Genomic DNA, 26,604 nt, shown 5'->3' with positions numbered 1-26,604 from the left:
ACGCGGATTGTTCCACCATGACCTCAGAAACATTTTCAAAATGACCACTCCTGATTTTTTTTACTTCAAAATACACAGCTAAACAGTGCCACTTCACTGTGTACTCAATAATAGTTAACTGGAAATAAAAGATTCACCTGACACCAGAAACTGTTTATTGTATTCAGTCTTAAATCAGTTATTACAGTTCTTGGCACACTCTGAACAAAGTTTTTAACTATGTTTGCCACTTCTCCATTCATAAATTCAGATACCTGCCTATCATAATTTATTCACTTTTTTCTGTAAAACATAAAAGAATTTTGAGAAATGTCTCACTGTTTTTTTGTCCATAGAATGAGAGTCAATGGTAACCGAAGCATTTTAGTTATGACCAATGGTCAAAATATCTTCTATAAATGTTCTGCAAAAAAGGGAAGTCATCCAGGATTGGAACATGACAGTTTTCCTTTTTGGGTGAACTATACCAGAAAACATTTTATTGTCATCCCCTCAAACAATCCATTTGTTTTTGGGAGATATAAATGACCATGATGATTAGTACACATTTTGTCCTTTTTGCTGTCCTAGGATCAGTTATAAAGTGTCATCTTGTGGAATGTTGTTTCAGACTCAAGGGTGGTTATCCAGTAATGCTTCCAGAAGCCGCGCACTGTTCGTGATGGCTGTAGTGAGCACTATGAATCTGCAACCTTTCAAATGGACAATTTTATGTTAATCAAATATTTAATTTGTTAACCTACTAATATATTTATGCACATATAATACATGAATAATACTAATAAAATATAGGTATACTAATATATTAACATATATAATATTACTTACAATTAAGTAACTATAAAAAGACAACAAAAAATACATTCTGGAATATTATATTTCACCTCTTTCCTTGCCAAGGAACCGGAGTGCAGAGATCTCAGAGAAGGTGCAGCCACCAAGGAACATCACTAGAACGATCCGTTGAGCGTCACTTTTGGTCCTGGCTTCCGAACTACTACTGCCACCTGAAACAAAAATGGGGAAAAGAGGGGTAAAAAGCAGGCTTGATAGGAGCATCAATTTCTAAGAAAAAAAATAAATTACTTCTAATCAAATCATTTTATCACACACATTCCCAATAAGTCTTAGGATTATTTATATTCAGTTATATTAAAATAATCTTAATTAAAATGTAAAAAAAAAAGATAAAAATTAAACTGACATATTTGACTAGATATACAAATCAGCTTAAATAGGTGGGCCTTTGACTCTTAAAACTTTATACAAACCTGTTACAGCAAACTCCTGTCCATTTAGCATACGGGAGACCTCCTCTAGACCAGTCCAACCATCTCTCTCCAACACCTGTGAGGAGCACAGTCCAGAAGCAAGCACAAGTTGTTCAGCAAGAAAGAAAAAAATAATGGCTAACCAGTCAACGCCTTTTTGGAAAGCTAACCTGTTCGATAAGTTTGCAGCTCAGAGGAATATAAGCACCACTAAAAATATATGCCATGTCTCGTGGAACGCGAAGATCATATTCCTCCCCAGACTTTGGTACCTGTACACGTAGATCAGATGATTATGATAATTTTATACATGCTTTTTTGTGTTCTTTTTAGTAATTAAAAAACTGGACATATTTGCTAACCAGAGTCAGTTTTTTACTTAGAGCTCGAAAATTGCTCTTCTTAGCCAGTGAGGAGAAAGCATCGGTCAGCTTCCCTGGATAGAAAACATGTACTAAGTAACTATCCAGTGGATGTACAATATGTGCACGTTATAGTCAGTGTAATAAATGTGAGAGCGAGGGTGGTCAAGATTCTCACCTGCAGTCCTGTCATTGACAAGTTTCCCTACTTTACTCTCCATGACTGTCAGTGTTTCTCCAGCTTGCTGTTCTTCCAGTAGACCCAGTTGCTTCAGGTTTGCAAACGTCAGCAGGTGCTCTATACCATAACTCTGAACAAGAGACAACACAGAGTAACAAAAAATAAACCACAATCTTAAAAACATCTTCAGTAATCTCATATGATTCACTTCTTACACATTCTTACTAAGATTACACAGAACACATTCTAATAAGTAAAAATATGGCTTTATAAAGGGTTATGTAAATGAAGTGTTCGCAAATGTACAATTTAAATTCATAACATACCTGAAGGTACTGAGCTTTAAGTGATCGATAGTCTTTGGACAGAAGGCCTGTTGGACAATTAAATGCAATATTTAAATGAAATTGTTGGAATAAACAACTTGAGCCATAAAACTTGCATACAAGAGTAAATCAGTCTCACCATTTTCTGTGATGGACAACAGGCAAAGGAGTCTAAGGCTTTCAATCATTGACACCTAATGAACAGAGTTTTTTTCATTCCTTAAATCAAGCATCAATAATATTGTAGTGTTATTATACCAGGGCTTGACATTAACTTTTTTGCTCGCCAGTGTTGTAGAAATGTTAATAGTCATTGATCCCTAACAGATATCATAAGAGAGAGAACCTATTCAATGTGCAAAAATATATGTGTGCACGTGCTTGTGCGTGACGTTTCAGGAACATATGGGACAGGAACTCTGACCGTAGGGACAGCGTAACTCTGACTCTCGTGCACAGCGTAACTTCTGTGTAGTAGACTGAACCTATTCTTATAAGAACAAATACTTCTCTTTTATTAATTTGAGTCTGAGTGTCTCTTACGCAGTGATGATATTTAACAGAATTTTTGCCACACCAGCCACTGTGGCTAATGGTTATACTATTGACATCAATAACATGGGCAAAACTGCCATAGATATTTTTAATATTATCTCATAATGTGCCAGCAGGTTTGTTAGGCTGCTGTCACTTTAAGATCTGACACACACATCTATTATACTGTTACAAATGCATTTTAATTCTCGACTGTTTACTCTCACTTAAAACATGTGTGAATACTCGCCACATATGTTAACATTATGTTGTGTGTAGTTGACTGTTAAAGAGCAATAAGCAGCGAATACTAACTCAATACTGAGAGGCAGGTTTATGTGCGCACACTTTGGGTGTGAGAACAAATTACGTTGTGAAAACACAGTACGTGCAATCGCCCACCGTCATTCAAGCCCTGTGCGGGCAACAACATTCATCCGGAGCAAATTAATCAAGTGATCGAAGGGAGTGAACGGAGACGGGTTTGTTTGTAACTGGCTGTCTGAGAGATGAGAGAGTGAGAAAGCACAACTGCTATTGTGTATCTATTCGGCAGAAAATGAGTTTTTCAGTATTGATATTTATTGAAAAATATATATTTTTGTCAACACTACGTTTTTTTTTTTATTTCAGATGCCTTTTTAAAAGACAATTGAAAAATTTGTATATTATATATAAAGTAAAAACCCGCCAAAGTGGCTAATAGAAGTGACTACATTAAACGACACTGCTGAAATATCCATCCTCATTTGGAGGGTTGGCGGGTGTTAATGTCAAGCCCTGCCCGTGTCTTTATTAAATAAATCTTTATTTTTATACCTGTCTGTTGATATGTTCTTCAATGCAGGTGATGCATTCACGGATCTCAAAACCTTCAAGTAAAGCTGGATATATGGAAATGGGTGAGGTTACAGTGTGATGGTGTAGATTTCTATGTAGATTTCTATGTATTTGATGAGCTCACATTTATCAAGACAACTTACAATGTTCTGTCTTCAACAATTCCTGGAAGTCTTGTTTTGTTTTCTTCTTCATCATCGATTCACTAGCACCGATATCTAGTGGAAGAACATGAAAGCACGTTCTTTTATTTATTGCTAAGAAACTGTTTTCAAGCAATGCTACTAACTAACAAGATTTGCTCTATTAAAGAGACCAGAGAAAATATTTAACTTTGATTAAAAAAATGCAGGAAAAAAAAAAAAAAACTCAGTTTTCAGTGTCACATGATCCTTCAGAAAACTGTGTAAATTGTTTCCAGGATTCTTTGATGAATAGGCCGTTCAAAAGAACAGCATTTGAAATAGAAATCTTTTGTAACTTTACTGCTACTTTCAGTCAATTTAATGCATCCTTGCTGAAATAAATATTAAACATTATTTTCTAAAAAAAAATCTCATTGAGCCCAAACTTAGCTTACAATAGTGTAACTTATACAATAGTGTATACAAAACTTACGAAGACTGAGAAGACGATGTTCCTGTTTCAGTCCTTTCAGTTCATCTGCAACAAACGCCTTCATCTGCTGGATGTCCATCCCACGCCGTTTCTGTTACCAATTCACACACATTTTTTGATAATCTACACACTTAGAATATGCTCAAATGTATCCCGTTGTCTTTACACAAATGCGCTTTGAAACACAAGCCATCTGCAGTGGACACTTACATCATATGCTGTTTGAAGATTTTTGGCCTTCTGACTTAAAAAGCCAAACACATTAGAGAAATGCTCGTTCCTTATTTCATTGAACACCTGATGAATTAAAACAAGCAGGGTCATTGTTTAAAATAGCAGTTTCTAACCACTTTCAATTAAATAAAGCCTATATCACTCTTACTTTATCTTGAGAGTTAAGCATCACTTTTATACTCTTGTCAGAGGAAGTGACATCAGGCCCAAACTCCACACTACCTGGTAACAAAATAAAAAAAAATGTCAGAACTAGCTGTTCAGCTGGTGATGTTTTCATTAAACATGTTTTGAAAAATTTCTTATTATTAAGACACAAAGACTCTGTAATAAAAACAATGGTTACTTACCACATTTTATTCTGAAAATGTCATCTACTAATCCCTCATAAACAACTTGAGAGCAGAGAGGAGTAACAAAGTCCACATCTAAAACAGTACAATCCAGTGATCAGGATATAAGCTTTATTTTCAAGTTTTTAAATAACTACAAGAATACATCAAAAGGTACATTTATTTTCATTTTAAATAACTGACCTCTGTCAATAAGAAAGACTTTAGCGAATTCAGGTTGCCTTGTTCTCTGTTCCCCCTCCTCCATTAGCTCCCTCCAGGATTCATACACCATCTACATAACAAGAGACATATAAAACGAAAGACTACCTTGATTTTCATCCACCAAAATCTCTTAATCTTTGAGGTTAAGGGTTTTGTCGCAAATCCTCACCTTGGCACATCTACCAATACCATAAATCTTTGAGAAGGAACCATAGACAGACTGTAAAAGATTTAGAGCACTTCCTCCAGTGGTCACCCAGCGCTGGTCTCCTTCCTGACAAATCACATACATTTCAATTATCACTCATCAAAAATTAGACTACTGGTCAAAAGTGTGGGTTAATAATTATTATTTTTAAAGAAATGAATACTTTTATTAATACTAAGTGACAGTGAGGACACTTATAATGTTACAAAATATGATGCTGATTTGAATTAATAGTGTTATTTTTGAATTCAACGTAAATCAATATGCCTTTAAGAATGATATCAAGTTAAAGGAGTAGTTCACTTTAAAAAAAAAAAAAAATTGCTGATAATTTACCCACCCCCAATGTCTTCCAAGATGTCCATGTCTTTCTTTCTTCAGTCGAAAAGAAATTAAGGTTTTTGATGAAAACATTCCAGGATTTTTCTCCATTTAATCGACTTCAATGGGAACCAAACGCTTCAAGGTCCAAATGAGAGTTTCAGTGCAGCTTCAAAGGGCTTTAAACGACACCAGACGCTGTCATTTAAAAAAAAAAAAAAAGTTTAAGTTTTATAAGCACAAATGCTCGCCTTGCTCTGTTCTGTGATGAGCGTTTGTGACTCTCCTGTTCAAACAAATCTTTTTTCAAGTCATGACTCGAAGGGTCCTAGATAAGACCCTTATTCATCGTCTGGTGTCGTTTAAAGCCCTTTGAAGCTGCACTGAAACTCTCATTTGGACCTTGAACTGTTTAGTTCCCATTAAAGTGCATTATATGGAGAAAGTCCTTGAATGTTTTCATCAAAAACCTTAATTTCTTTTCGACTGAAGAAAGAAAGACGTGGACATCTTGGATGACATGGGAGTGAGTAAATTATCAGCAAAAGTCTTTTTAAAGAATCAAGAATACTTGTCATACTAGAAATCTCAAAAGAGATAAAAATTACATTACAAAAAAGGTACAAAAAATATTACAAAACAAAAGCTTTTCTTAGCTCTAATGATTTGTGCATAGCATCCAGAACAGCATTACCAGAAAGTTATCTCTGAAGAATTCAGGCAGCTCTAAACTCAGGATATCATCATCAAGAGGAAGAATATAGAAATTCCACTCATCGATTGTAACGTCTATTAAAAGAACAACATAGTTAATGTCTGTATTAGGTGATGCGTTAACAAAACTAGAACAATTAAGCACACTTAACCCACCTCCATAGACTCCCTGCTCCTCCAAAACTGTCTCACATGCATAAAACTGTAAATTTTATGATAACATTAGAATTGGACAACAAAATAAAGTATTTGCAAAATTTAACATAATTCTCAGATCGCTAGTTACCTTTTGTGGAGTAAATATGATCTTATATCTTCTGAATCTTCCAGCCGTCTTATCTGAATTGACTAACTCTGTAAACACAGTTAAGACAAACTATTAAACTATACTTCCTCCTGCTTTTATCAAATAGATTATTTATCACTATCGAACAGCAACACCAACCTGAAATCCACTTCACAGTTTTTATTCGAGGACGTATCAGGAAGCAAAGCCTGTAAAAAATATTGAATATTTATAAGGCACATAACCTAAACTTGTTGAGTTTATGCTCAAAACTCAAGCAGTGCTGCCAAAAAGACTATTTTAAAGCTATAGATAGAACCATCCATACCTACAACTTTCATTTGGCTATCGTATTTTAGAGACATTTTATTGATAGAAAGTACCATGGTCAATGGCACAAAGGACAAGACTATTCAGAGCTGGACAAAAATAATCTGGACGAGGATAATTTATTAGATAAACTGAGATTATGACAGACATACTACATGTTTTTTTTTTATATGTGGACAGTTTTCATCTGTCTGTATGTAGTTCATGTGAACACTGATATGTTCCTGGTATGGTAAATAAAATACAAATTTTGATCACAAAAAAGAACTAAAGTTTACTTACTGGTCTGAACTGCTGACAATTGGCTTGAGCTCAACTTTGTACAATTTGTCGACTTCATGTTGCTAAAAGGCAAAATCAAGCATAGACATGTTAGAATTATAAGGGTGTGACTACATATTTGTATATCAATAATGTTTCAAGATGATATAAATTCGTTATTATAAGGTTCTATCTGACATTTGTGTCAAAATTGAGTTATTCACATTTTCTTATTCTGTGGCAATTTATTTACATTATGTGATGTGTTTTGTACATTTAGGGTCCCTGTTATTTTTATGTTTGAAAGAAACATGTTCCCCATACACATTTTCCTATATGGAATGCAAAAAAGCTCAATATCTCAAAACTGCTCAGAACGCAGATAGAACCTTATAATTCCAAGGGGACGAATTGCTAGTCGTTTAGAAATACAGAGTGCCATATTTTTCACCTAAAATTTCATACATGTTATCATACCTTCAAGATTGTGACATTTGCTATTCGATCAAGAGGGCTCATTAAATCTGCATCAATGAATAAATCCTTCTTCCCTGGCAACTGCGAAACATACAATAGAATTATTAAATGAAAAGTACTTTGCATTTAAAGAAAAGGTGGGTGGTGGCCATGTCACCTGTTCAAGCAGGAAGATGAGCTGGTCTCTGGCTAGTCTTTTGAGCAGAGAGAAATCAGGCAGCTCAGGAGCATCTCTCCTCTCTGTCTGTGCCATATGGAGAGATCCTACCACACTATACGCATCTGGATAAACCTGTCAAACATTTCAGCATAACATTAATGCCACTTAGATCTGTGGAGACTGAATTTTTAAGCTGATTTCCATCTAGCAGCTCAAACTGTCATTTATTTCCACAGTATAAACAGATCTGAACGTACAGCCCCACATCCCAAGTTAGCCACAATAATAACATTTTTGTAGTAATCCAAATTCGTTTAATTAGCATGTAAAGTTATACAAAAGGCGGTGCATTCGTATAATACCTCGTCTACCTTTTCCCGGAAGTGGTTTTGCTATAATCTGACGCTCGCTTAGTGAAAGTCCGATTCATTTCCGCAAATCGATTCTTTCGAACAGCAAAACCAATTCAGTGATTCTTTTTTCCATCCCGTGGTCTTTTGGTGTGGCAGTGGCATGTGCTGAAACTTTACAATAAAACCATAAATGTAAGCACATATCGCTATTTACGTCGTTTTTGTAATAAATCACGATGTTTGTTGTACTTTCGTTCGATCTGGTCCAGTTGCAGCCATAATTCTTGTTATTTAGTCTACAAGTTGCAACCTTAATTTGTTTTTACAATGATCAATACACTTGTTGTTAAACGCACGTTTGCCGTTTTAAGGAATGACATCACTTATGTTTCATTTTTACGATGATACATTTATCACTTGGCTAAAAATATTTTTGCATGCTTTAAAAAAAAGTTAATTATTGTTGATAAAACTGTAATACAATAACATGTTAAATGTTAATATATGTCAATTTTTTTTTTCAAACACCTGTCAAATATTCGGTATACAAACAAATCATCAAGGAATTGCAAACCGGTGAACTGATTCATTGAAAAGATTTGATTCAAACAAACACGAAGCGAATATTGCGATTCTTGTTTCAGTACGGACATCTTAGACTTGCGGACACAATACACCAGTAGCATATGACCAGTCGTCAATAAACAAACATCATAGGTGTGATGTAACATTGTCAGCGGTTTTAATACATACGTTACCTGTATATTCTGGCCAGTCTATTTTTAGACACAATAATCCGATTGTGCACTCTCTTATTCTTTTTTAAAGTAATTATGAGTTCGTCGGCTGCATTGCTGCTGGAAACGGTCAACTTCGCTGCAGAGAAACATCGTAATCAGCGCCGTAAGGATCCTGATGCCACACCATATATCAATCACCCTATAGGTACTATAAACTAGAGCACTTCACGTCAAATTATAAATTATCCGTCTCACTCCAAAGAAATGTGGTGCTCTTCTTATCTTTACAGGGGTTGCAAGGATTTTAAGTAATGAGGGTGGAATCACAGATATCGAAGTTTTACAAGTGAGTCAAATAAATATTTGTGGGTGACCTTACAGTTTGTGCTTCATCTATAAATATTATTATCCATAGAGCAATAACAAGAGGTTTGTTTCATGAGTCACACAATGATTTATTACAGAGGCTAATGGAATTTTGCAAATGCATTGATTTTATTGAACTGTGTACTTGTGATACAGGCAGCATTGCTTCATGACACAGTAGAGGACACTGACACAACTTTTGAAGAGCTGGAGTCTGTGTTTGGAACCACAGTGGCAAGAATTGTCCAGGAGGTGACAGACGACAAGTCGCTGCCAAAAGAGGAAAGAAAACGCCTGCAAGTGGTGCATGCGCCACATCGCAGTCATCAGGCCAAGCTAGTTAAACTAGCTGACAAGTTGTATAATTTACGGGACCTCAATCGTTGCACTCCCACAAGTGAGATATTGAAACTGCTGCTCAGGAGATGTTCATACGCATGAGTATATTTACCACATGTAATTTTACAGTTAGTGTAAAAATGCTGCCTTGTATCTGTATCTTACAGGTTGGACGGCAGAAAGGGTTCAAGAATACTTTGTATGGGCATCTCAGGTGGCAAAAGGGCTTCGTGGCACCAATCCAGCACTTGAGGAAAAAATGCAGCAGCTGTTTTTGGAGAGAGGAGTGCAGTTCTGATGTGTTTTTGATGCAACTGATCATGGAATGCTCTTTAACCTAAAGGAGCAGTTCAGCAAAAATTATCTTTCTGTCACCATTACCTGCCCAGATGTTGCTCCAAACCTGTATGAGATTTTTGTCTATACAAAAGGAGACATTTCTTTTTGTGTTCCGCTTAGTAAAGTTATACAGAGTGAGAACAACATCCGGGTAGGTAAAGGATGACTGAATTACATTTTTTTTAAGATAACTGTCCCTTTAATGTAAAGATTGGGAGATGCAATGCATGCACAGTTATGCAATTCAATTAAAGTTTTGTTAAATGTGATAAATGTTGTGTATTATTTCAGAAATGTATCAATATGAATAATAAAATATCATATTTTTTTTCCCAAAAAAAGTATCTAGGTAAATATATAGTTTTTTTTTTTCAGACAGTTACTGTTATAAATGTACAGTTATTGTTTCTACAATAAAACTGTTCAAGAGTCGTTTGGACTTAGTACCTTTGGAATAAACCCCCACTGCGGATTTTAATTAAAAAAGAATAATAACAAGATGATTAAACAGTCCTAAAAGCTTCTAACACTGTTCGAAGGAGAGATTAATTTGAGCAAGAGGAGAATATAATTACTGTATTATTTCAGAATAAAAACCAGCTGTAAATTGTAACTGGTTTCCATAGTAATTGTTCGGTAAAGAATACATAAAAGTTAATATCAATATGAATATGTATAAAAATTATATTTAAAAAAATGCATCAATTTTACCTGATTATTATTATGTATATGATAACTTATCAGAATAGGACAGGGGAAATTATGGGGGAAACAATAATGCGTCGTTAAAAAAGTGATTGAAGGTAGGAACTACTAAAAAGATCAGTGTTTCCGTGGGGGAACTTTGCGTCCGCCAGTTACCGTCATATTTCCGGGACGTCCATGTTAGTGGATAAAGAACTGTAAACAGGATTTTTTACGCAGACTTTCATCGACCGTGTATTCTTCAAGTGTAAAGGGACACACTTTAACTGTTCAAAATGTCAGGACCAAACGCATTAAATTCCAAGCAGCCACCGATTCAGTCGACGGCAGGAGCTGTGCCGATCCGCAATGAAAAAGGTATTTCTCGGAGAAACTGAGAAACAGTTAGCTTTGATCGCTTTGCTATTAGCATGTCATGTACGAAATCATTATAATGGAAATTTTCCTCTCAAACTTCAAAAAAACACTGTATTAGACTGGTTTGGATCTTGTCCCGTATTTTGACTATTTTCGTAGCCTTGTGCATGATGGTAGTGCAGGAACATGCTCTAAATGTTAACGTTACTCATGTCTGAGAGAAGATGAAGCGAAAAGCAAATAACATTTTTTTTTAAATAATTTGACACACCGCTTATGACAATATCACCATTGTTTTGCTTTTATTTAATTTCAGGTGAGCTTTCTATGGAGAAGGTGAAGGTGAAGCGATATGTGTCTGGTAAGCGTCCAGATTATGCCCCAATGGAGTCCTCAGATGAAGAAGAGGAGGATTTCCAGTTTGTTAAGAAAGGTAAAGAGGCTGAAGCAGAAATGGAAGTTGAAGAGGAGGAAAAATCTGATCCTCGTCTTCGACGTCTCTTGAATCGAGTCTCTGAAGACGTTGAAGAAAGGTATAGCTCATCTATTTGTGGAAAACAATTTATTCTCATATATTATTCTTGTACTGGGGACCAGTTGGTGGTAATGTGAAATGCACTCTTATGACTTCCACAGGCTTGCTAGACACAGGCAGATAGCAGAGCCAGAGCTGATTGTTCAAAGCAGCGAGGACTCAGATGAAGGAACCTGGCACCCTGAGCGAGAGGAGAGCAGCGAAGATGAAGAGGAGGAGGAAGTTGATGATGAAGTGGGTCACTTGAACAAAATATTTAGGGAAAGTAAAGACTTGAATATGCATTAAATGAGTTTACAAATAAGTGGTGTTATTTCTTCTGTATAGGAAATTGAGAGGAGGAGAGCTATGATGCGTCAACGTGCACAAGAGAAGAAGAACGAGGAAATGGAGATCATGGAGGTGGAGGAGGAGGGGAAATCCGGTGAGGAGTCTGAATCAGAGTCGGAGTATGAGGAATACACGGACAGTGAGGACGAAGCGGAGCCTCGGTTGAAACCGGTATTCATTCGCAAGTGAGTTTCTTAATATAAATGAATGTTAAAAAGGACCAATGCCTTTTTTTACTTATTCAATATGTGTATTGTTGCCATTTGAGCTTGAAAAAGGTCTGCAAAGCTACAAAGCACAATTTCACCTCCAAAAGAAGTTATTCATTAAATCAGTAAGCTCTCTTTCTGTACTCCCTGAAATGCCTTGATTTTAGTCTAGAGTTTTCGAGTACATCATAATAATCCTCATTTAAATAATACATGCCCAAGGCATACGGATAAAAAGGGGATGAGTCCTGGAAATTTACGGTTATGATAAGGGGTGTGACACATTGTGCTTATTGTAAGGTGGGGCTTCATAGAGACAGGAACTAGACGGAGCGTTACTGACAGACTGGGAAGAGAGGAGCTGCAATAATGTGAAAGTTTTTGGAACAATCAAGCATAAAACCTATGCTTGTAGACCCCAGAAGCAAAATCAAGATTTCGAAAAAGGGCACAATGTGCCCCAATATACTCACAGCAAAGTTATTTTTTTGTTCTTTGTTTAGGGGTAAAACAAAGTTCGAAATACGTGAGCAGAAATATACTGATATGGAACTGACATTTTGCTGAGAGCGGCGTTTAGGTGAATATGTAAATATGTGCTGCGTGCTTTCCTCTCAATAACAAAATAAACACACAAGAAAATGTAAAAGTGTATAAGAAAAGCAGATGATTAAAGCAATGTGAATGTTTGCACAAGCTCTGCAATTTAGCACTCTAGTAAAGTCACGTTTATTTGTATAGCACTTTATACAATAGATTAGATTGCTTTACAATATTAAACAGTGTCAGTGTTTCGTTTCGTTCATTTTCTATAAAGTATTCAGTTTGTTCACTCGCAAATCGTAGGGAAAAATTAACTGGAAAAGATTTTCACTTGAAAGAAGGCGGAGCCTCCACGCACAACCTATCTATTACGTAATCGCAACGGACCGATGGTAGTACAAAGGTGTTTTCGAACTCCAAACGAAGTTTGTTTTTGCCTGATTTTGTTTGAAATGACATCACACCAGTTCGTTCTTCGATTTGCACTTGAAGAATATTGGGGCTTTTAAGTCTGTTTATTCAGCAAACAGGCAGCTGTTTCATTACATGCTTTATAGTGCCGGTGAATGTTATTTTAATCTTGTGAGATTAATATAAGGCTCTTAATCCATACATTATATATATAATCCTTATATATTAATGTAAGGCACTAGAGATTAATATAAGGCTAGACAGTTGACAGCTGACCCTTGAAAATTCAAAATATGAAGCAAAGCTATAATATTATTTACACAACACTGATAGATACTTAAATTGTTCATCAATGTGACATTTCAGGAAGGACAGGGTGACAGTCGCAGAACGAGAAGCAGAGGAGCAGAAACAGAAAGAACTGGAAATCGAAGCCAAAAAACAAGTTGAAGAGAGACGCCGCTACACACTGAAGATTGTCGAGGAAGAGGCCAAGAAAGAGTTTGAGGAGAACAAACGTACGCTGGCTGCTCTTGATGCCCTGGACACAGATGGAGAAAATGAAGAGGAGGAATATGAGGCCTGGAAAGTGAGAGAACTGAAGCGTATTAAGAGGGACAGAGAATGCAGAGAAGCGTGAGTACTCATCATTTTCACAACAAAAACATTACATTATTTTTAGAAAGTAAGTCATTAAAAATTTGGCATGGCATTTCTTTAAATTACAGAATGGAGAGAGAGAAAGCAGAAATCGAGAGGTTTCACAATCTTACCGAGGAAGAGCGCAGAGCAGAACTGCGCACAAATGGAAAAGTTGTCACCAACAAAGCATCAAAGGGCAAATACAAGTTTCTGCAGAAGTATTATCACAGAGGAGCTTTCTTCATGGTGAGTGATATACACAGATCATCATTAGTAGATTACCATCATTCTTTGTTTAGTCTGATATATATTTAATCTTTTCTGCAGGATGAAGAGCAAGATGTCTTCAGGAGAGACTTTAGTGCTCCAACTCTTGAGGACCATTTCAACAAAACAATCTTACCCAAAGTCATGCAGGTCAGTGCCATGTATTTGAATATACCATAATACTGGTTTAGAAATAAATGTAATTCTGAAGCTGTATAGTTTATTCCTCAGATCAGTTATTTTTGGTGTTGGGTTAGTTTTCCAAAGGTAGCAATGTTAAATACTTAAAATCAGATTTTGGAAATGAGCACTACTGCCAATCAGAGGTGAGATTATGAGATCCGAAGTAGCGGCAAACCTTTTCTGATGTATTCTGACGTACATCTGAGTGAAAAGGATATTCGTAAAGGAAAAAACTGTTCATTTCCTTGGTTGTTGATTGGATGGAGGCAGATTGAAATGCGAGTTTGTGGTCAGTTGTATATATATAAAAAAGAGGTGGTTAAAGTAGACTAAATCATGTGGGATAATGTCTGTTCAATTTAGTAGTTAGCAGTTAAATATAGGACCTTCTAGCAAATCTGCTTTGTCACATTTTGGGACCATAACTTTAGTAGTCTAGCATCCATGTTTATACTAATATAACTGATTATTCAATATACTTTGTAGGTCAAAAACTTTGGACGTTCTGGACGCACCAAATACACGCATCTGGTGGATCAGGACACCACTTCATTTGATTCTGCCTGGGCTCAGGAGAGCGCTCAGAACAGCAAGTTCTTCAAACAGAAGGCAGGGGGCGTGAGGGACGTGTTCGATCGGCCGACAGTGCATAAGAGGAAGACATAATCCTGTTATTTATGCTAGAAGAGCAAATTCAGCTCAAACAAGGACTCTTTCAAACTCCCTACCCACATCACCCTTATTTTACATGCGAGTGTTGGAGAAAGCTCATAAATCCATTAAATCTTTATTGCATTTATATTGTACATCTAGATGTTTCATGTGTACAGAATCCGGACTCTTTAGTTTCTTTGTTTCTAATGGAAAAAAAAATGTACTTTGTTTTATGGTAATAAATTACTATGACACTGATCTCCAGGTTTTCTTAAGTCTTAAATCAGATTTGAAATATTTAAGGTCATACAAAGTATTATTTTTACTTTTGAGAGGACTTAAATTTCGGATGACACTTTGACTTCGTCATATCTGAATGTTTTTTGTTTTTTGTTTTTTTTACTTGGCGTGCATCTTGTTCACGTGACAATTCGCCTCATTTACAGCACTGTCTACGCAACAGGAGGAGAGAAGGGGAAATGTCAGTTGAGTTGTGAGCTCATGTGCTGGGGGGTTTGCAATATGTATTGTCTGTGATGATATTGTAATGATTGTTTTAACGATGTTCGAGTCACTGTGAGGCGAGCCGAATTTGTCACTTGTGCTTTCACTGTGTTTTTTTTTTTTTTTTTTTTTTTTTTTTTTTTTATTGAACACACTTATTTACAAAAAAAAAGCAATTTACAAAATCTCTCGTTGGGAGACTCATATGCATAACATAAACAGTTACATTGAACAAAATTCAATAAACAAAATAAAAAACAAATAAATTAAATCAATTAAGCAAAGGCATTTCAGTCCATAAGGCACGTCAAAGTTATTCACAAATATATTATCCTCAGTCTTCATATAATCATAAAATAAAGTTACATGGAAGCTTTACAAATTATAATGACAAATATTTTGAGACATCTTCACATAGAGAATAAATTTTGTCACTGGAGTCTTTCAGAAGTTTCAAAGAAACAAAGTATTCCCTCAGTTCAATTTTAAACACTATTATGGATGGATTTTTATTTTGCCATTTGCATTTATGAATATGGTATTTACCCATAATTGTTATAATATTGTAAATTCTAAAGAGTTCCTTCGGAAGGTTTTCGTTACCAAACAGAATTTGCTCTAACTTCAATTGTAAAATTCTCTCCATTTTTATTTCTAGCCAATTCATGACATCTTGCCAGAATCCTCTTATCACTGGACAAGAGAAGAATAAATGTTCAATAGTTTCATCTTCCTGGGAGCAGAACACACATGGCTCCACTTCAAAACCAAATCTCTTTTTCAGCATTGCTGCTGCTGGATAATATCCATTTATAATTTTGAATTGCATTTCTTTAATTTTAGGAGGTATAGGCCATTTCATGAACTTGATGTATTTATTTGTTATTTTGTCATCATAGTGCCTTATTTTTATATTTTGGTCAAAATCATGAAATAGTCTACATTTTAGTATTTTGCTAATACAATTATTGTTACATTTTTTGCTGTTTATGGGAATTTGGTTTAATTGCAATTTAGGCAAATTTACTTGACCTTTGGAATAATGTAAATAATTTCGTATCATATTTAATAAGGCTATTGGTATTGCTTTACATATCTTGTTATAATCCCTTACTAAACTTTGTATATCAAATTTTGTTTTAAAATCCGTAAAACTAAGAAAATTTCCTTGTTCATCTAATATATCAGTGATGAAGATGATTCCCTTTTCAAACCAATTTCTGAAAAAAAGTGTTTTCCTACTAATTGTTATCACTCTGTTATTCCACAAAGTGGAACCATGTGGTGTAAAATTATGAGTAAATACCATCTTCCAGTAATAAAGAACTTGTTTATGATAATCGGACAGTTTTATTGGCAATTTGGATATCTCGAAGTCACACTTTAAAAGGAAATCCAAGCCTCCCACTTTATCAAAAATATGTTTGGGAATATGATACCATAGAGAATCAGGTTTATCTAGAAAGGCTTTAACCCAGTTAACTCTAAAAACTCCAACCATAGATTCAAAATCAATTGTTTTTAACCCTCCTTTATTATAGTCCTTTACAAGTTGTGATTTTTTGATGTAGTGCGTTTTATTACGCCAGATGAATTGGTATATTATAGTGTTTGCTTTTCTTATGTTTTGTGAACTAATATAAAGAGAATAGCTTGGATAAATTAATTTAGAAACCCCTTCTGATTTTGACAATAGGTTACGTCCTAAAATGGTTAAGTCTCTTGTTAACCAATGATTTAAGTTTCTTTTTATTTCTTCAAATTTTTCTGTGATATTTTTGGTTTCTCTTAATGCCAAGTTTTTAGATAGATGAATGCCCAAGTATTTCACATCATTCTTAACTGGAATCATCTCCAAGGTTTCCTCAGTGCAATTATATAAAGGTAATATTTCACATTTCTTTAGATTAAGGCAAAGGCCTGATGCTCTGGAAAAAACAGAAATCACATTTAAAGCCTTCTGAAGAATTGATTTGTCCTTTAGAAATATCACTGTATCGTCAGCAAATTGGCTCATTTTCAATTCAGTGTCACAAACTTTTATCCCTTCAAGGTCTTTATTATTTATTACAAAATAAGCCAAAAGCTGTGTACAGAGAATGAATAATTTTGGTGAAATTGGGCACCCTTGTCTTATTCCACAAGAGACATTAATTCTTGGAGTGATGCCTGATTGAAGTGAAATATAACTGTATATTTGGTCATAAAACATTCTGATTACCTTACAAAATTTTTCACCAAAACCAAAAAGTTGAAGCGATTCCAGTAAAAAGTCATGTTCGATAGAATCAAATGCCTTGAAAAAATCAATAAACAATATTAGGCTATCAGTGTTAATAAGGCTCTGGTAATCTATCATGTCCAAAATCAGTCTCACATTATTATGAATATATCTACCTTTAATGAAAGCTGACTGAAATTCGTCTACTACCTTGTTCAAGACATTTTTTACTCTGTTAGCATATACCAAAGCTAATAATTTATAATCATTACAAAGTAAAGTTATAGGTCTCCAATTATCTAATAATAATAAGTCTTTATTTGGTTTGGGCAACAATGTTATCAAACCAGTTTTCATTGTTGGGGATAACTGGCCATTTTTTATGCAATCGAGGTACGCGTTAAATAATAGATTTTTAATATCTGACCAAAAAGTCTTAAAAAATTCTATAGATAAACCATCAATGCCCGGTGATTTACCGTTTTTCATTTGTTTTAAAGCTGTTTCGATTTCTGTTAGGGTTATATCTCTTTCTAAAAAAAAATTGTCTTCCTCTGTTAGTCTAGTTACATTTTCACTTACACTTTTCATAAAGGCATCACAATCATCTCTCTGAAATTTTTTCTTATATAAGTTGCCATAGAACTGACATACTTCCTCTGTTATTTTATTTGTGTCTTGAATGATATTTCCATTTTGGTTCAGTTTTGTTATACAATTTTTTGTCTGTCTCCGTTTTTCAAGGCTATAAAAATATGATGAATTTTTTTCACCCTGCTCAATCCATTTGGCTTTTGATCTCACAAAGGCACCTTTTGCCTTCTCTATGTATATAACATCTAATTGGTTCTGGAGCGTGTGTACCTCTTGTGTCTCTTCTACAGTTAAGTTAGGTTTTCCACATAATAAACTTATCTTTTCAACAATTTCCTTTTGTTTACATTTACGGTTGTCAGCTATTTTCTTTCCAGTTTCAATAGCTTGTTGCTTTACTTGAAATTTAAACCACTCCCATTTACTTATATCTGACGAATCCATGTCATTAATTTCTTGACATATTATTCTGATCTGACTACAGAATTCTTTATTCAGCAACAAGGTATTGTTAAATTTCCAAATATTGTTTGATTTTTGTTTTTGTTTGACTATTGAGAGTGACAACCCAATAAGACAATGGTCTGTGAGAGGAGATGATTGAATATCACATTTTGGTCCAAGAATAGTAATATTTGGAGACACAAGCCAATAATCTAACCTTGAGCATAAGTTAGCGTCTGCTGGGCTGATCCATGTAAATTGCATTGTTTTAGGATGTGTCATTCTCCAGTAATCTACCAAGTTATTGGATAAACAAAAATTGTTCAACAAATCATTATATTCTGGTTGTAACCCCTTGGGAGGTTTTCTGTCAAGCCAGGAGTTAGGTGCTATGTTAAAATCACCTCCTATTATTATGCTATCCGTGCCATAATTTGCACTCCATTCTCTGATAGCTTGAGTTAACTTTAACATCATATTCCTATTGAGAGACCTGTTATTGTACCCATAAACATTAATCAAAATCATTTTAAAATCAAATACCTCCACCACAACCATTAGCCAGTGACCTGCTTCATCACTTTTATAATCAATAATTTTCCCTATAAACCTAAAAAATAAAATCATCACTCCTGCAGAATGAGAAGTTCCATGTGAATACAAAATATTGTCTCCCCATTGTTGCTTCCAGAATTTTTCATCGTCCTTGTTAGAATGTGTCTCTTGTAACAAAATAAGGTTGGCTTTGACATCCTTACAAAATAAAAAAAAGGCCTTACGCTTAATGTTATTCTTTAAACCTCGAACATTTAAAGAACTAAAAACAATAGACATACGAATGAAACAAAATACACGCTCTTAAGTACGCTTTAAAAAAAAAGAAGTTAAAGCAGGAATGAACAATCCGTCACAGAATTAAATTTTGACATTAACAGTAACAGTCCCCTTAGTCGTCAAACTTTCTGAATCAATGTGATGACACTATACTCAACCTGTGAAAGGTGCCTCCACTCTTTTTCCGTCAATAATAGCATAACCTTCCTTCAAGTAAGCTTTCTTCCCGTTGCGTCTGGCCTCCTGTACCATCGGATACAGCTTTGCCCGGGCTTCACGATCTTCTTTTGACCAGTCCTGTCTGAATTGGATGTGCAGCTCATTACAGACTCTGGCCTCTCTCGACCTCCTCCAGATCTCGTCCCTCGTCGTCCGCATGCCAAACTGCATGATGATCGGTCGCGGTCTCATGTTGAAGGCGGGATCGTCTTTCTTTCCCAAACGATGGACAGTATCAACATTGTCTCGTATTTTTTCCACCGACATCGGAATCACTCTTGTGAGAATACCGACCACCCTTTCTCTTGTATCCTCGTTGTCCTTCTCCGGTAACCCAATCAATTTGAGATTCCATCGTCTTCCGTATCGCTCGATTTCCCGGCATCTTTCCTTCAGCTCCTTATTCTCTTTTGTCAGCCTATCCGCTTGCACTTTGAGTTGAATTATTTCCTTTTTATTTTCTGTCACCTCTTTTTCATTATTTTGGATGCGCTGGTCAAAGCTTTCAAACTTTCTTTCGAACGCATCCAGTCTTTCCTCAAATCTTTGTGACAGATTGTGAATAGCATCGTATATGCTTTCCATGCTCACTTCTTTGGATTCATCTCTCCTCTTCAGTTTCTTTGGGTTTGGACTCTTTAACGGAGTGTGGTCGCTCTGAGGTTTTGCCATCTGCACCTCTTCTTCAACAAATTCGTCAAAACATGCCTCACGGATCCCGTCCATACTATAGTCATGCTCATTGAGGTTAGCTTGGTCCTGGATATTAGCCATCTTTTCCGAGTGTATTATTTAGTGCTTCCTTTCAGAAAAGTGTCTCACAATATTTACTTAAGAATGATGTTTACCTCACAATGATTTCAGGGTTGACTGTTGATTTAAATTAACTGCTCCAGGTGTCAAAATCACTTTTTCTGTCAGACCCCGCAACTTTTACAACTGCTCACTCCGCCATCTTGCTCCTCCCTCCCCCTTCGTGCTTTCACTGTGTGATTGTGTGCAGTTGTAGGTAAGTCTCCGAATTAATTTTTGTGTTATTTATTTCGTATTATGTATTACAATATCACGAGCAAGAGTGCCGTTGTCCCCAGCACAATTGCAAATGTGATTTTTAATTATTGTACTACAGTTAAATGACCAATAAGTTAAAATTGTTACATTTTAGACTCAATATTGTTTGTTCCTTTATTCGTCGACAAAAAAATTCAAAATGAAACCGTAGCAGAACCTTGCAAATAACAGCGATGTCTTTTTTGTTTGTTTTTTGAATGAATTCGCGTTTTGAACAAATCAGTTTAATCAATAATGCCATAGACATCATAGGCACGGACGAGAATTGGAGCCGCCATCTTAAACCGGTCATCCGCTCCGCTCAGTGTATTCTGAATGGCAGGTGAAATGAGCTGTCAGCGCATTAAATTAATCATATCTCACTGAATACTGAACTGATTTTCACGCGTTTTTTTTTTTTTTTTTTTTTTTTTTTGCTGCAAAGGTCATTCATGTAGCTATGATACAGGACACATGGTTCAGCGTATTTTAATATCCATTGTAGGTTAACAGTAATATAATATTCTGATATAAGATATAAAGTGACCAGACACAATATATGTGATGAAGGATATAGTGTATTTTATAAATCACACACTATAAATATAATAAAGAAGTAGAAACAGATACTAGCAGTAAAGTAAGATATTTTAATAAGTTGAAGAAACAGTTTATGATTGACACACGCACATACACATACATACACACGAACAGACACACACTCTCTTTCTCGCTGTCTCTCTCACTCTCTCTCTCTCTCTCTCTCTCTCTCTCTCTCTCTCTCTCTCTCTCACACACACACACACACACAAAAATTAAATTCGGACAACATTAAGGCTATACCTTATTTTATTGTATGTGGATGTAGGAGGGGAAAATGTCGAGACTAAAGCCATATTCGGATTAACTTTACAAGGGTAGATGGAGTAATGTAATTAATGTAATTTTACCACAGGACTTCTGTAATATCAATAGCCAAATCGCATGTGGTAAGATATAGGTTATCAATAAAACTAAAAGTTGGAGAGGTAACTCAATTTGCGCATCGGGCTCTATGCACGGCGTTATTTCCGGTGAAGGATTAAGGATGCTCGATAACTTCCGCCGATCATAGAGTCCAATGCAATACCGAGAGTTTATATTGAATTTTATACTCCATGGTTATACTAATGAAACGTTAGTCACAAAAACAGATAAAACAGATACCCCTCGTTGTGTTTATGCTTCTTTTAAAAATTATATTAAATAAACATAACTATATATAAAATTACATCTAAACGTATGTACGTTTCGTTTCAAAGACGGGAGGACAGTAAATATTGAAGACTCTGCCATAATCCCGTTTTCTCCGGTTTTCCTCCGCTTTAATCTACACAACCGGAAATGGACGAGCATCCTTACGTCAAATGCGGAACTTATGCGTGCATATAGCCCATTACTTTGCTTCCTGATTTTTTTTTTTTTTTTTTTTTTTAATATTTATTTTGCATTTCAATGAACATACAGAATCAATGCCATGGGGTAAATACAATTGAGAATACAATTACATGTTATAAAGCCAGGAGAGTAACATGTAACTGACACAATGAGAAAGTTTTAAGAGCTTTGGAGTTGCTGGATGTACTGAGAGTTTCTAGGTAGGATTTAAGTTCTTTACAAAAAATAAAAAAGTAGGGCTTAGCACCTTGAAATTTACATTTGTGTAAAAAAAATTTTGCAAGGAAAATAAAAAGGTTTATCAAAAAATATTGGTCCTTTACATCTTTCCCAAAGTTGTGCAGACCAAGTAGAACATCTTTGTATGACAAAGAAAAACTCGGTAATGAAAATGAGCGAACAAAGATACAGAAATCCTTCCAGAACAGACTTGTATATGTGCATTCCCAGAAGAGATGGGAAATAGATTCTTTGTCTTCTAAATATTTAATAACCAATAAGGTTAAGGAGGTGTCTTACAAATTACTTCATCTTTTTTATCCTGTGAAGCTTTATTTGAAAAAAATGTTTCCTGACATTGACACTTTATGTTCTTTTTGTGATACGTTGCTTCCTGATGTGCGCAAACACAATTTCCCACATGACGTCACAACATACGGGCATTTGCCGATCCGGTGCCATTGCTGAGGGCAAAACATTAGAAGAAGCAATACGACTTGAACGAAGTGAAATGAGTTTCGTGCTATTAAGTGAAAATGGTCATCTCCTGCTGGGTCAATGGATGATAAAATCGTGCCGGAGGTTCAGTTAAATCGGGATTTTACACTATACCCGTCATTAGACTCCGTATGGATGAAGCTTTTGTCCGAACAACGACGGAGATTATGGCTGGCGAGCATAAACAGGAAAGAAACTCACTCAAAACACGCAAGAATTTGTTTGACAAAAGCACAATGTTGTGTTTTATTGCTAGTGTAAACAAATATAAGTTTACACATTGCAGTTTGAATAATGTCCAAATGACGAGGTATTAAAAACATACAAAACAACATTGTTTCCACTGTTTGATCTCACATTCCAGCATTGCAATCTCAGATTATGTCCCTAAAGATCCCGCGTATAATGTAGTTCCGCATTACATTAATTAAATTGCACGCAAGTTATTTATTTTTATATTCATGCACCGAACCATGACGCCCGCAAGTACATGCATATTACAGAAAGCACCGGTGACTGTTTTAAGGGGAACATGGGAATTAACTTGTGCAGGCTATGGCTTTTTAATAGACAGATTAGCATCATGCTACTTCGCTATGATGACTAAGTTACTTTTCCATCGATTGCACTTAAGCAAACGTCACCAAACCAACCCCACGTCAATCTGATCGTACACCTCCAGTGTTTTCCAGGCTCAGAATTGCTTACATGTGTAAAAACTCCTCACCAATACCAGATAATGGTACACATGAAAATACTGTATCTGAGGCAAAGTTGCATAATCAGTGCTCAGTGCTTCCTTCGTTACTGCATACGGATCCACACCATTTATGAATGAAATTTTTGCATTGTAGCTCTCTCTGTCTTCATGATTTGCATAACAATATAAACAGAAATAAATATTTGTTTGTAAAACGACATTCTCTGATAAAACTTTGTAAACGCCTATGGTAAACAGCGGTTTTGCCCTCAAAGATGGCGTCTCCGGGGAGGTCACGTGACATTAATTCGCCTGTGGGAACTATGTATACAACAGGGCAGTTGAATGCTTATCTGACAACCTAGAAGCTTTTGTAATTATTACTTTAACAGTTACCCCACCTCTCCATGCCGGGTGAACACCGGCTGATGCAGTAAACAGCATTTCACAACGATTTCAGTAATAGCAAAATATCCTTGCTCCTTCTCGATTATCTGGTAATATTCTATTCACAAAATACAACCAATAGTACGGTAATGATAAGACTTACTTGTAAAAAGCCCTATTTTTGGTGGTCCGGCGATTAGAACAGGAAAATGCTCCACAGTGCTCTGGCATCTTATCTGCTGCCACGCAACGAAACTAGGAATACGACCGGTTCAAGATGGCGGCCGGATTTCTCGTTTTCCAGCGGCCAATAGGGTTTCTAGTCTCTATATGATATCTATGAATAATGCAATGGCCCTTGATTCTTTCCCGAATGAACCAGCCGTTTGAACAAATCGACTCCAATAGTGACTTGATGCCACTTACTGGCGATTTTAGTTTCATAATTAAAATACCCTTAAATTGAAAAGTTAAAATTAGAAATAATTTCATTTTTAAATATTGAATATAAAAAAAAAATCATAGCATTATACAATTGTTAATGCCGTGTAGTGTGTACATATTAATGTCACTTCTGATGCATTGCAAACATGGAATTTGTTGATAATTATTTAAATTGACTGGTAACCCTATACTGTTATTGTTCTAATATAATTTAATCTGAATGTTAGAATTTGACTTAAAAGGTGATGCATGCATTTAATACATACAAAAAATGCACTTATATAGATAAAAATGCCCCTGGAAATAAATTTAAGGTGGCAAATATTGGCCCTTAATAAAAATGTTAATTTCTGTCACTGCTGTAAACTGACCAGTGCATAGAATATGGATAATATGAATATCTTTGTGAATCGGCTGTCATCAACACCAGTACAAAACTTTTTTTTTTTTTTTTCTTCAGGTCTTAAAGCCTTAAATGTGACTTTAAAAAGTGTAAAGCAACCATGATCTCATTGGTTCATCTGGAATGCATTATTAAAAAGGAGGCTGGAGCTTCTATGAAATGAAAAGAGGCGAGTTGTACTGTTTAAGACTGTTAAAAAAGGTTGCTTTATTAGAGACTAAATACAGTGTGAAAAGGGTTGATCATGAGCAGGAAGGAAGCAGTCCAATGTGTCCATACATCTCAAAGCTGTCTCATCCACTCAATTGGTCAGAGCAATCAAAGCCTCCACCACATTTCCCATGTGTTCTCTCAGACTGCGCTCTGCCACTGATCTGGGAATCTCCATCTCTCCCATCTGTCAGGATGACATTATCATGTTTCTTCATTTCCATGTTAAAATAAACAGGTTTGTGAATCTCGCATAGTAAGACACTTCTGTATACTTACAATGAGCTCCACATCTTCCTTCTTTATTGTTACCTTGGCCAGTTCTTTTTCTCTGTGGAAGTGATAGAAAGGAGTATTGTTGTGGCGGTCATTTATTAACTTTTGTTGCTAAAATATTTATTTTATTGTTGAAACAAGATGATGAGTGATCAAAATTTCCCACCTTTCCTGTTTCGCCTTTTGCTCTCTGGATCTTCTGTCTCCAATCACGGACATGGCCTTTAAAAACGCAAGTCAAATAAGCATTAAAATACATAACATAACTCTTTTATTCTTCATATTACTTAAGATTACTGAGCATCTATTTTAAGGAACACATGAATGCTTTAATGATCATTTTAAAAGGGTAGTCTCACTTGGTAGCACACTAACTATGCCGGTAGAGCAGCAGTAACTGCTGAAAATGACAATATTAAAACTTTATCATGATTTTGTGATTACAGAGGATGCACCATAATGATATGGGTGTTAATAATAGAGAAATCTACTGTCCACTCATGCCGCACATGGTTATTCAGCTAGCCAGGTTATCTTCATTCGCTGCTGATAACTTACTTTTGTCAACTCACCGTTTCCAAATTCGAGCTGGATATTTCTTTTTCCTCCGCATAGTCGGTAACCCTTTCCAAATCAGCAGCTCCACTATCATGTTTTCGGGGCTTTTCTGTTGGTTTTCCCGTGCAGTTCTCATCAGCTTCCAGGTCCAAATCCACATCTCCCTCGGCCGCCATGTTTGCTTCTACACGCAGCCGGAACACAAAACAGTTATGAAACCACCCGGACTGAGATTCATGTAACACGTGTGCGTGTGTGTGTAATAATTATAATAACAAAGTTGAAATACTCTCTAAACCTGTGTGTTTGTGTAATATAATAATTATAATAACAAAGTTGAAATAATTGTGTGTTTGTGTAATATTATAATTATAATAACAAAGTAAAAATATAGAGATACTCTTATAACTGCAAATCTCTACATTAGGCTAGTTTATTAACAAGATAGGAGAAATCTTTTTTAAAATCAACAGCGAAACAATTTCTTAGTTTGTTTTTGTTTTTTTGTTTTTTACAATATGAAAGTCCTCAAGTAGCCTATGCTGGACTCTTGTTGGCTGCTTTTCCCTCAATCTTTTAAAGTCACTGAAATCAAAATTTCCGTTTTATCGAATCTTGCAATCTTGAATCTTCATCTTATTATGAATTCATCTGCATGCATCTAATACAAAAAATGCCCTTATATAGATACAAATGCCCCTGTAAATAAATTTAAGGTGGCAAATATTGGCCCTTAGTAAAAATGTTAATTTCTGTCAACGCTGTAAACTGACCAGCGCATAGAATATGAATAATATGAAAATCTTTGTGAGTCAGCTGTCAACACCAGTACTTAAACACTCAACAAAACCTTGGAAATATCACAATATAATATTTATTTATTTATTTATTTATTTATTTATTTATTTATTTATTTATTTATTTATTTATTTATTTATTTATTTATTTATTTA

The 26,604-nt window shown here is 35.4% G+C and overlaps 4 protein-coding genes across 6 annotated transcripts; 2 read left to right on the top strand and 2 right to left on the bottom strand.

The window, feature by feature from the left end:
- Positions 1 to 133: 133 nt before the first annotated feature.
- On the bottom strand, positions 134 to 8,179 carry vps33b (VPS33B late endosome and lysosome associated). Of its 3 annotated transcripts, none has more exons than XM_039654312.2 (24): positions 8,043 to 8,179; positions 7,678 to 7,812; positions 7,521 to 7,601; positions 7,065 to 7,126; positions 6,612 to 6,661; positions 6,453 to 6,520; positions 6,323 to 6,368; positions 6,147 to 6,241; positions 5,093 to 5,197; positions 4,903 to 4,993; positions 4,717 to 4,794; positions 4,515 to 4,588; positions 4,343 to 4,429; positions 4,133 to 4,223; positions 3,658 to 3,732; positions 3,494 to 3,558; positions 2,280 to 2,334; positions 2,141 to 2,187; positions 1,812 to 1,944; positions 1,634 to 1,707; positions 1,442 to 1,543; positions 1,272 to 1,347; positions 885 to 1,007; positions 134 to 692 (listed from the first exon to the last, which is right to left on the bottom strand). In XM_039654312.2, the coding sequence occupies exons 2-24, from the start codon at positions 7,771 to 7,773 to the stop codon at positions 613 to 615; spliced, it is 1,854 nt and encodes a 617-aa protein (XP_039510246.2). In that variant the 5' UTR covers positions 7,774 to 7,812; positions 8,043 to 8,179; the 3' UTR covers positions 134 to 612. The 3 variants fall into 3 exon arrangements, with proteins under 3 accessions (XP_039510246.2, XP_088985315.1, XP_088985303.1); XM_089129189.1 differs by lacking the exon at positions 8,043 to 8,179 and adding an exon at positions 7,938 to 8,023; XM_089129177.1 differs by lacking the exon at positions 8,043 to 8,179 and having other exon boundaries at positions 7,678 to 7,833.
- Positions 8,180 to 8,660: 481 nt separating this feature from the next.
- Positions 8,661 to 10,249, top strand: hddc3 (HD domain containing 3). The gene is made up of 5 exons (XM_039654317.2): positions 8,661 to 8,750; positions 8,862 to 8,978; positions 9,064 to 9,119; positions 9,296 to 9,536; positions 9,646 to 10,249. Exons 2-5 carry the CDS (start codon positions 8,867 to 8,869, stop codon positions 9,774 to 9,776), a joined length of 540 nt encoding a protein of 179 aa, XP_039510251.1. The 5' UTR covers positions 8,661 to 8,750; positions 8,862 to 8,866; the 3' UTR covers positions 9,777 to 10,249.
- A 413-nt stretch (positions 10,250 to 10,662) lies between these two features.
- On the top strand, positions 10,663 to 14,911 carry mfap1 (microfibril associated protein 1). The gene is made up of 8 exons (XM_039654316.2): positions 10,663 to 10,879; positions 11,196 to 11,412; positions 11,516 to 11,648; positions 11,742 to 11,929; positions 13,274 to 13,543; positions 13,636 to 13,795; positions 13,877 to 13,966; positions 14,486 to 14,911. The coding sequence occupies exons 1-8, from the start codon at positions 10,798 to 10,800 to the stop codon at positions 14,663 to 14,665; spliced, it is 1,320 nt and encodes a 439-aa protein (XP_039510250.1). The 5' UTR covers positions 10,663 to 10,797; the 3' UTR covers positions 14,666 to 14,911.
- A 9,878-nt stretch (positions 14,912 to 24,789) lies between these two features.
- Positions 24,790 to 25,864, bottom strand: hypk (huntingtin interacting protein K). Its single transcript, XM_039654318.2, has 4 exons — positions 25,666 to 25,864; positions 25,260 to 25,315; positions 25,097 to 25,148; positions 24,790 to 25,004 (listed from the first exon to the last, which is right to left on the bottom strand). Exons 1-4 carry the CDS (start codon positions 25,825 to 25,827, stop codon positions 24,909 to 24,911), a joined length of 366 nt encoding a protein of 121 aa, XP_039510252.1. The 5' UTR covers positions 25,828 to 25,864; the 3' UTR covers positions 24,790 to 24,908.
- Between the last annotated feature and the right edge of the window lie 740 nt (positions 25,865 to 26,604).

This window comes from Pimephales promelas, chromosome 1 (assembly GCF_988280905.1).
Source record: "Pimephales promelas chromosome 1, fPimPro1.hap1.1, whole genome shotgun sequence".
NCBI classification, from domain to species: Eukaryota; Metazoa; Chordata; class Actinopteri; order Cypriniformes; family Leuciscidae; genus Pimephales; species Pimephales promelas.
Note: the sequence above shows the minus strand (reverse complement) of the source record. Positions and strands in the feature narration are given on the sequence as shown.